The sequence below is a fragment of the Chiloscyllium plagiosum genome, chromosome 4, assembly GCF_004010195.1.
Source record: "Chiloscyllium plagiosum isolate BGI_BamShark_2017 chromosome 4, ASM401019v2, whole genome shotgun sequence".
Lineage (NCBI taxonomy): Eukaryota > Metazoa > Chordata > Chondrichthyes > Orectolobiformes > Hemiscylliidae > Chiloscyllium > Chiloscyllium plagiosum.
In genome coordinates, this window is record NC_057713.1 from 108,248,217 (window position 1) to 108,258,986 (window position 10,770).

At 38.7% G+C, this 10,770-nt stretch overlaps 1 protein-coding gene across 6 annotated transcripts in view; it reads right to left on the reverse strand.

Moving 5' to 3' along the window:
* fbxl2 (F-box and leucine-rich repeat protein 2) overlaps window positions 1–10,770 on the reverse strand; it is a 174,262-nt gene that overhangs the window by 99,012 nt on the left and 64,480 nt on the right. For all 6 annotated transcript variants that reach the window (XM_043688899.1, XM_043688900.1, XM_043688902.1 and 3 more), the window contains one exon: window positions 6,951–7,025. In XM_043688899.1, the coding sequence (XP_043544834.1) occupies window positions 6,951–7,025 (75 nt within the window). The remainder of the gene's footprint in view (window positions 1–6,950; window positions 7,026–10,770) is intronic.

The following is a 10,770-nucleotide window of genomic DNA, read 5'->3' on the forward strand; positions in this document are numbered from 1 at the left end:
ATTCAAGAAAGGAGAAAGGAGAAAGGGAGAAAACCAGGAACAACATCAGTTGTCATGCAAAAGCTGAAATCTATTGATAAGAAAGTCTTACTACACTAAAAAAAGTATGATCAGACCAAATGAACACATTTTCACACTTCATAAAATATAGTGCAACAAATTAGATCTTTTGAGGATATAATTAGTAGAGTAGCACTGGTGGAATGGGGAGTAATGTATTAGCATGGATTGAGGACAGGTTTACAGGCAGGAAGCAAAAAGGTCCCTGGGCAGGGCATTTTCACTTTAGCAGGCTGTGATCAGTGGAGTGCCACAAGGACAAGTGCTGAAGCCTCAGCTATTTAAAAGCTAAATTAAGGGTTAAACAAAGAGACCGCAAATAACATATCTAGGATTGCTGATGATACAAAGCTGAATGGGGATGCAGGTGGTGAAGAACACAAAATAGCTACAAAGATATACAGAAAGATTAGCTGAGTAGATAACAAAATGGAGTATAATATGGGGAATATGGGGAAGCATGAGATTGTTCACTCTGGTAGTAAGAAAGAATTAACGAGGAGGCAGAATGCTTTCTTCTGAAAGGTGAAAACTTATAAAATGTTGATGCTCAAAAGGGTCTTGGGTGCACGAGTAAAAAGTAATGCAAAATTAGCACAGCAGGCAATTAAGGTGGCAAATGCCACATTGGTCCTTGTTTCCAGAGGATGCAAGGCCTTTGGGGTGGCACAAAGGTTCACTGGATTGGTACCAGGTGTTTAGCGAGGTGGGTAGGGTTGGGCTGACGTTGAACGATGAGGAGACTCTCTGGAGCTTTGATGAATGAGTGACTATCTCATTGAAACCTACAAGGTTCTAAAGGAGTTTTACTTCATACATACATTGTTGGCTGTGGGAGACTGATAAAGCCTATGGAATTCAAAGAAATTTGGCAAATTGGATCCACAATCTTGGCTGAGCGGCAAATAGCCTAGGGTGATGGTTAAGGGGCATTCTTCCAACTTGAAGTCCACATCCACTGGGGTCCAACACACAGTATTGGAGTGCCTTTTTGCTTGCAGTTCATATAAATAATTTGGACTTGAATGTAGCAGAATTGATCACTAAATTTCCAGATGGTATAAAAATTTGTGTGCATGTCTGTGGTAAATATCAAAGGAGGAAAGCATTACATTACAGGAGGTTATAGACAGGCTAATCAGTGGTAAACTGAATTCAGTATGCATAAGTGCGCCATAAGGACAAAAATGAGAGGTGACCTGGGCAAGACAAAAAAGGCATGGGAATACATAATGAATGATAGGATCCTGGGAATGAGAAACTGGGGGGCCTTCAGTGTGCTTGTATTCTGTTCCCTTAAGGTATCAGGGTACGTGGATAAAAGTACTTAAGGCGGCATATGGGATACTTGGCTTTATGGGGACGGCATGGTGGCTCAGTGGTTAGCACTGCTGCCTCACAGCGTCAGGGACCCGGGTTCAATTCCCACCGAGGGCAACTGTGTGGAGTTTGCACATTCTTTGGGTACTCTGGTTTCCTCCCACAGTCCAAAGATGTGCAGGTCAGGTGAACTGGCCATTCTAAATTGCCCGTAGTGTTAGGTGCATTTGTAGAGGAATCGGTCTGAGTGGGTTGCTCGTCGGAGGGTTAGTGTGGACTTGTTGGGCCGAAAGGCCTGTTTCCACACTGTGGGGAATCTAATCTAATCTAATCAGTTGAGGAAGAGAGTTTAAAAATAGGGAAGTTATGCTGGAGCTACATAAAATGTTGATTAGGCCACAACTTGAGTAATGTGTGCAGTTCTGAAATCCATATTTTGGGGGAGGATATGGATAGCACTGGACGGAGAGCAGAGGACATTTACCCTGATGTTGCCTGGAATGGAGAATTTAAGTTATGTCGAGAGATTGGATAGATTAGGATTGTTTTCCTGAGAGCAGAGGAATTGTGAAGGGACACAACTGAGGTGTATAAAATTATGAGGAGCACATATAGAGAAGACCTTTTCCCGTCAATGGAGGGATTAAAGACCGGGGCATAGTTTCAAGGGAAGGTGCAGAAAGTTTAGAAGAAATGCAAGGAAAACCTTTTTTTTTAGAAATTCAGAGGTGGTGGGAATCTGCAACTCACTGCCTGCATTGGTGGCAGGGGCAGAAACCCTCACATAGTTAAGAAATATTAAGATGCGCATTTGCAATTCCAAAGCATATAAGGCTATTGACTAAGTGCTGGAAAATGGGGTTAGAATAGTTAGGTGGCTGCTTTTGATTGGCACAGACTCAATAGGCATTTTTCTGTGCTGCAGATCTGACTCGAATCCAGAAGACAGGGCCACAGTCATAGGAAAAAGGGATCAAATGTTTAGGATTTCACAAAGAAGAATTTCCTTCACTCATTGGGTTGTGAACTTTTAGGTCTTCTGGATACTACACCATTGAATACAATCATGGCAGAAATAAAATTTGTCTTAAAAACATTTCAGGAAGAGATATCACTTGTGGAACAGAAGTAGCCCATCAGATCTGCTCACTATTCAATAAACATTGTGGCTGATCTGCTTGTGGGCTTAATTCCACTTTTCAGCCAGTCTTCTATAACATTTTGCTCACTTGTCAATCAAACCTCTATGGCTCAGGATTGAATATGCTCAATATACACTTCTGTCTTGGAAGAACATGCTAAATCCTCAGAAGTTATTCCTCCTTGTCTTAATTCAAAGATTCCTCATTATTAAACTACATCCCCTACTTTTAGGCTCCATCACATGGGGAAAACATTTTTTCAATATCTGCTCTGTCAAGCCTCCTCTGAAATTTGTATATTTCGATAAGGTCACTGCTCACATTTCTTAACCCCAGTGAATATGAGCCCAACCTTTCCTCAGCAGATAGTGCATATATTCCAGAATACAGCTTGGTGAACCTTCTCAACTGTTTCCAATCCTTAAGTGTATGTATCTTAAGTATAAAAAACTGTATGCTGTACAGCAGGTTCACCACGTCATGTGCTGCCACAGGTAAGGCTTTCCGATTTAATATATTCCACCTCCCTTGGAATAAAGGCTAAAAATCAAATTGAGTTCACAAGTAGTTGCTGTATGTGCATGCTAATTTTTATAAGACCAAGTCTACCTTGATCCCTCTGTATGACAATTTTTTGCAGTCTCTGACAAATTCAAACACTATTCAACTTTTCTACACTTCCTACCAAATATTTTCCCACATTATACTTCATCTGGCATTTTCTTTTTCCTTTCAGTCACTTAACATCCATATCCCTTTATAAATTTTGTATCCTTCCCATAACTTGCTTTCCTATTTATCTTTGCATTAGCAGCATATTTGGATACAATGCAATCTGCCACTTCATGCAAGTTATTAATGTAACTTGCAAACAGTTGTACACCTAACAGCAATCCCCAAGTCATACCACCAATTATAGGTGTCAAACAGAAAATGACCCATTTATCACGATGGTTTCCTTTCCAATAGCCAATCTTTGACCCATTCTAATATCCTCAAGACCGTGGCTCTAGTTGTGCAGTAATCTTTTATATGGTACCTGATCAAATGCCTTTTGTAAATGTAAATATACATGACCTCTACTGGTTCCTTTTTATCTACCTTGTTATACCCTCAAAGGAACACTTAATAAATTTGTCAAACATCATTTCCTTTTCAAAGGCAAAGACAGTGAAATGTAACCTGAATTATTTTCTAAATATTCTATGTCCTTAATAATTATTTCTCACACTCTTAGAATATATTGGGCTACCAGTATTAGACAAACAGGTCTATTGTAACGTGTTTTGCACCATTCTATTTTATTGAATAGAGGCGTCACATAGGTTGCTTCACTGGAACTTTTCCAGAACCTAGTTAACTTTGGAGGCTTTCAGCTTATACTTCTGTAATGCAGTGATAGTATAAACCCAGTAGACCCTGGTTCAATTCCCACCTCAAAGGGTGTGTCTAAACACACTGGAACAGGTTAATTGAAAATATCAATATTGATGCAACCACTATCACTAACCTGAATCATTCTAACCCTAATTTCCTTTAAAAATTTAGAATGCAGGCCATTAAGTCCAGGGAACTTGCCAGCCTTTATTCTCATTAGTTTTTCTGGTATGTTTTCCGCGAGTAACCATGATCATTAAGTTCATCCCTCACTTGTCTTTTGATTTTCTACATGTATTTCAAATATTCTTGGTGTGCTGCCTATGTCTTCTATTGTGAATACAGATTTCAAACTTATTCAAAGCCTCTGCCACCTCCATGTCAGAGGATGCGGTGGTACAATGAGAAGGTCACTGAGCTAGTAATCCAATATCCAGGCTAATATTATGGGAACATGAGTTTGGAAGATGGTGAAATTTAACTCAATAAAATCAAGAATTAAAGGCTACTTTGATTGTAACCATTGTCGATTGTCATTGAATATAATCTGGTTCGCTAATAGCCTTTAGGGAATGCCTTCATGTGATTTCAGAGTACTTAATTTCCTTCCGAAATGGCTTTCAGAGCCAGGTTAGTTCAAATGCTACTCAGGATGGATAACAAATACTGTCCAGCCAATGACACACATCACCACATGACTGACAGACAGACAGAGTTATTAATTTACCATCTTGTAAAGGCACAACTGCTTCCAAGCTTCATTTTTAAAACTTCAATAAAATGGAAATGTGACTGTTCTCATTTAGAATCATAGAGTTGTACAGCATGGAAACAGACCTTTGGTCCAACCCATACGTGCAAACCAGATATCCCAACCCAATCTAGTCCCACCTGCCAGCACCTGGCCCATATCCCTCCAAACCCTTCCTATTCATATACCCATCCAAATGCCTCTTAAATGCTGCAGTTGTACCAGCCCCCACCACTTCCTCTGGCAGCTCATTCCATACACGTACCACCCTCTGCGTGAAAAAGTTGCCCCTTAGGTCTCTTTTATATCTTTCCCCTCTCACCCTAAACCTATGCCCTCTAGTCCTGGACTCACCCACCCCAGGGAAAAGACTTTGCCTTTTTATCCTACCCATGCCCCTCATAATTTTGTAAACCTCTATAAGGTCACCCCTCAGCTTCCGACACTCCCGGGAAAACAGCCCCAGCCTGTTCAGCCTCTCCCTGTAGCTCAAATCCTTCAACCCTGGCAACATCCTTGTAAATCTCTTGCTAGTTTCCTCTCATATTCCAATTTCAGTTTCTTTATTTTGGCAATTCCTCACTGGTTTCATATCTTCTCCAAATCTTTGGCACTGCTGCTAATCTTTGTAATATTGCATAATTTTCTTTTCAGTCTGAGACAAATGTAACCTCCTTAACTTGCCATAGATGGGACATCCTTTGTGTAGTGTTAGTCTTTCTTTCTTAATGGAACAATTTTTGAGAGAGAGAGTTGCAAAATGCCTCCTTAAAAGTCTACCATTGCTTCTCTACTGGTACCAGCTTCTCTATTAGACCCTGCATTTACTCTGGGTACACAAATTGACTAAATAAAACAAACTGCCATTAATCATTACATCCTATCCAACAACCACACTGCAACAAATCCTTTATGACTGGAATTTATAAAGAAAACTGTAATTCCCACATTGCTAACACTAAAATTAAATTTCTGACAGCTGTTTCATCTCACTGTTTCTCAACTTTGCCCTTGCTGATTATAAAGCATGATGCTCAATAACAAAAGTAAGTAGTTAGATTATTTATTTCACAACTGTTTAATTTGCTGCGAGGAATCTCCTATAAATTTCACTGTAAGATAAAAGAACTATCTGTACTATTAATACAGAATTATTCATGGTTGAATCATTGCAAGTTGATAGTTTCAGCAAAACATATGCTGCACAGATTGTACAACTATACCAACTTAATTAAGTTACTATGTAACTGCAGTGCCAAAGCTGTATTGGTGCTGACTAAATTTGAACTTGCACTGAAACAGCATAATGCTGTCTACAAGTGTGCAAACTACCACACTGCACTGTTGCTAGGTATTATTTCTGTTAAGCCTGAATGAGATATTCACCTGCAGATCATTTTTCTAACCTGGATCAGCAATTTTCCTTCTGAAAATTTGGAATGCAGATTGCTAAGCGAGGGACACTGATCTGAAAAATGAAACAAACTATATAGTCACAAAAGACCCTTGAAGAGTTAAAAGTAGATTTTAGATGTCTAAGCGCTATGTAGCACTCTTGGACAATAGAATCAAGAATGTTGAGCACTGATAAATACTGAATGTTTTAAAATTTGGTGTCAGTATGAATATAAAATAATTTAAACAAAAGACATCCAGCAATGCAGTAAAAGCATGTGCAAGTTAGAAATAAAAACATGAAAAAAATTCACTTAAGTTACTGTTGTCAACCAGAAAACAGAATGGCTCCTTCATCAATGAATACTTTAAAAGAGCAACAGATTCTATAACGACATTACAATTTGCATCTTTACACTTCTATAAATTCATTAAATAAAGCGCAAAAATACTTCACATTTAATTAGATGAAGAAACTAAAATCAAACATTGCTTGGAGTCAGAAAGCTTTTGTTGGCAATTTAAATGGGTCAACTGTAAATGAGATGGCTCCTGCAATCAGAGTGTCTTGGGAGTTTTTCCTCCATCTCTGACACCATTTAATTCACATGCAGAAAATTAACTTGAATGCAAAACTGAATTGAAAAGGAGACTATATGCTCAGAATCACAGCCTGTTCTGAATCAATGGATAGACACTGAAATAATAGAAGGCCATATCACATGGATCAAGATAAAAATTTAGCTTAGACATGCCTTAAAAATATTAAGCAATGGTGCTCCACGCAATTCACTAAAATGTATTTGGTATAGGCATTAATTTGCACTTTTGGTCATTTGAATTACCAAACAATTCTGAACCACATTGTAGCATAAATAACAAATTACAAACATTTTGCTATTTACCTCAATATCTGTCTGAAAATTAAACAAGTCAATCCTCTGCCAGTTGCTGCCATCCAATGCCAGGATATTCCATGCCTGCAAAATAGTTGATAACAGCAATTATAGCATATTTGTCAGTGTCACATTAACATCAAAATAAATAGATCTCAAGGGCATCCAGCATCTGGATTTTGATGGTCAAACACGTTACAAAATATGCTTAAAATGCAAAAAGCTATTCTCTGTAGCTCAATTATTTAATTTGTGTATCCTCACAGTACACTAAAGTATTTCCTTAAAATGCAAGTACTTTGATTCTTGCTTTCTCCTGCTGCAAAATTTCACCCTTACCATTTGAAAATGTGGACTTGGTAAAACTGGTCAACTTGCACAAATTATGTTGAGCCTGCAGGAAGCAGAAACTGAATGCTATGAATGAAATGAATTAAAACTGTATGAACTACTGTATGAAGGAATTGCAGAATAACAGAAACAGGAACAAATTTGGAAACATCTGTGGGTTTTGGCAATAAAAGCCTGTGGAGATGCGCCAGCTGAAGATAAGCTAGCTTCAAGGATGAATCTTGTAAATATTATTTAACCCCAGCCAATATGTTAATTGGTACTGAGGACCTCTACTCAGTGATCCAACACAGGAGCCCCAAAACGGAGACTAAACACCTGATGTCTTAATAATTGTTTTGTAGACATTGTAAGTATTTATATTATTCATTGCCTTGAATAAACTATGAGACTTATGTCAGACTGCGTGTCATATGGAAAGCACAACCAAAGTGAATAAAATAATTGCAGAATACATTTACTGATAAAAGAGAGCAATGTTCTTAAAACAATTGCGAGTAAACACTGCTTAAAAAGGATTATATCCATTGTTAAGTATCCAATTACCAACATTAGTCCAAATAAGCAACAACCTCATTGTTATAGGTTGACGATAACTCAAGTCAGCATCAAGGCACCTCAAATATTCTTAGTCAGCAAGATAGAGAAAACCCTAAATATTATTAGCTGTTTTGTGCAATTTAAATTCTATAATTCACTTACAAAGAAATTCTTACATTTTGACCTTTCCCTGCTTCTTTCACTCCAATTATTTTTAAAAGAAACGTTAAGAAATTAGATACTTGGCTCATTTTGTAATAGCTGTTTCATGTAATTGTCTTGAAATAAAAAAAAAACCTTTACTGCATTTTTCTGCCAGTGGTTACCTTAATTGATTAGAATCTGAACAGTCATATAGTACCAAACAGATTTCAACACAATCATGGAACAGGCAAGTGTTACTAAGTTTTAAATTTTATATTTAAGCAAAGAATGGAAAATTATGGAAATACTCAGCAAGTCTGGTAGAATTCCTTGGGAGAGAAACCAAGTTGACAATTCAGGTCTGTGACATGCCATCAAAACTGAGAACAGTGAGAAGTGTAATAAATATTGAGCAATTTCTCCATCCTTGCATAAATCATGATACAATATAGATTCTTGTGTCAAAATACCATTTATTCTAGATGTTTTACATGTGAATGACACAATAGAAGAACTCTCCTTAATATTCTCCCCTACACAGGAATAACTAAATGGACATCTACTTAGAACTCTAATTTGCAATTCCAAATGCTCGTTTTAGTTCTTGCTTACCAAGCAGCATAGTATAAGCAACTTAAATGTAATTAATGGGAATTCACAATTCTTGGAGTATGCAGATTTGATGTCAAATTTTAAAAAAATTAAGTATTAATTTAGGTTTGGTAGATAGTGCCAGAAAATTAAGTGTAAACTGACCAGCAAATGTGGGGGTGATGAGTGAAACTCTGGTTTAACAAATTTCCAGAAATTGCTGCTCAAATTTGACCATTTGCTTCAACAGCCAACTTACTCTTTGCCTCAATCTCCATTACTCAAATAATCTGTTAAACATGTCACCCCAAACTAAGACTGAGAGCAAATAACTCAAATGTTCGTGCAAGTTAACCTCCAAGGACCAGAAATGGAAATTAAAACGTTCAATCTCAAACGTGAATGTAGTAAACGCTTGAGCCTAAAATAAGTGAAATTCTGTACTTCCCTCATGTTCTCTTAACATACAATTTTTTTCTATTGCTACTTTCTCAAATGGTAGATCATACTGATTAAGGAGATGCACCATGGCCCTGCTGTTCACAAAAGTCCCAGATGCCATATCACCCTCACCACACCATTGTCAACTCATATTTCCAGCAGATTTCTCATGAAGTTAGTTGGGTTACATTGTGTAGTGCAGCTCTAACAAGATCCCGCTCTTAATACATTTATGATATTTGTTGACATTACACAACTGATGTAGAGGTACTAGGAAGAGGGCAAAATAGAGTGTTAACAGAAATAAGCGATTACACTATGAGGGAAGAACACATTTCTTATCACTTGAAAAAAGTGGCTCTATCAAAGGTTTTCATAGAGTAGATCTCAACATCATATAATAATTGAAACACAAAGAAGCCATTCAGTCCATTATGTCTACATCAGCTCTCCAAATAAGTATCTCAGCTCATGCCATACTCCTGCTTTCTCTCCATTATCCTGCACATCGTTCCTTTTCAAACAAACATAACTCTCTTTTGAACAGTTCAATTATACTTTTATTTTTGATAACGAGTGAATGTTTCCATTGTCAGAAAGAGCAAAACTCAACGTCATCAATAGAAGACAGTTACCATAAGTACTCAAGTAAAAGTAGTCTCATTGAAAAGTCAACTATTTACTTATCTATGCTACTTAAATCTGATCTGCCTGTATTGCTCGCAAGACAAAGCTTTTCACTCGGTACACATGACAATGAATTCAACTCAATTCAATTTGACCCCTTATTATTGGCCAAATAACCTGTAATTTTACATATATCTCGTGTAGAAGTCGACCCGAGTTCTTCACAGATAATAGATCAATGTTTGAGTCAGTGTGCCGGCCGTCAGGTCCACTCCAGCTTTCCAGTCTGCCGGTTGTTCTGTTCCGCTCCCGGTCTTCCAGTCCACTGGCTGTTGAAACCGCTCCGGGGTTTTCAGAATCACCATGATTTCTTTTTCCCCTTTATGAGTTTAGACATCACTTGGGCTTCTGCTAACGATGTGGTATGAATTTTGACAGGCATGAACTTCAGCCCCTAAAAAGTAGTATCCATGTAATAGTAGGAGAAAGTGAGGTCTGCAGATGCTGGAGATCAGAGCTGGAAATGTGTTGCTGGAAAAGCGCAGCGGGTCAGGCAGCATCCAGGGAACAGGAGAATCGACGTTTCGGGCATAAGCCCTTCTTCAGGAATGGGGAAAGTTTGTGCAGCAGGCTAAGATAAAAGGTAGGGAGGAGGGGCGTCGGAAATGTGATAGGTGGAAAGAGGTCAAGGTGAGGGTGATAGGTCAGACTGGGGTGGGGGCGGAGAGGTCGGGAAGAAGATTGCAGGTTAGGAAGGCGGTGCTGAATTTGATGGATTTGACTGAGACAGGCTGGGGGGAGGGGAAATGAGGAAACTGGTGAAATCCGAGTTCATCCCTTGTGGTTGGAGGGTCCCTAGCCGGAAGATGAGGCGTTCTTCCTCCAACCATCGTTTCACTGTGGTCTGACGATGGAGGAGTCCAAAGACCTGCATATCCTTGGTGGAGTCGGAGGGGGAATTGAAATGTTGAGCTACAGGGTGGTTGGGTTGGTTGGTCCGGGTGTCCCAGAGGTGTTCTCTGAAACGCTCCGCAAGTAGCCGGCCTGTCTCCCCAATATAGAGGAGGCCACATCGGGTACAGAGGATGCAATAGATGATATGTGTGGAGGTACAGGTGAATCTGTGGCAGATATG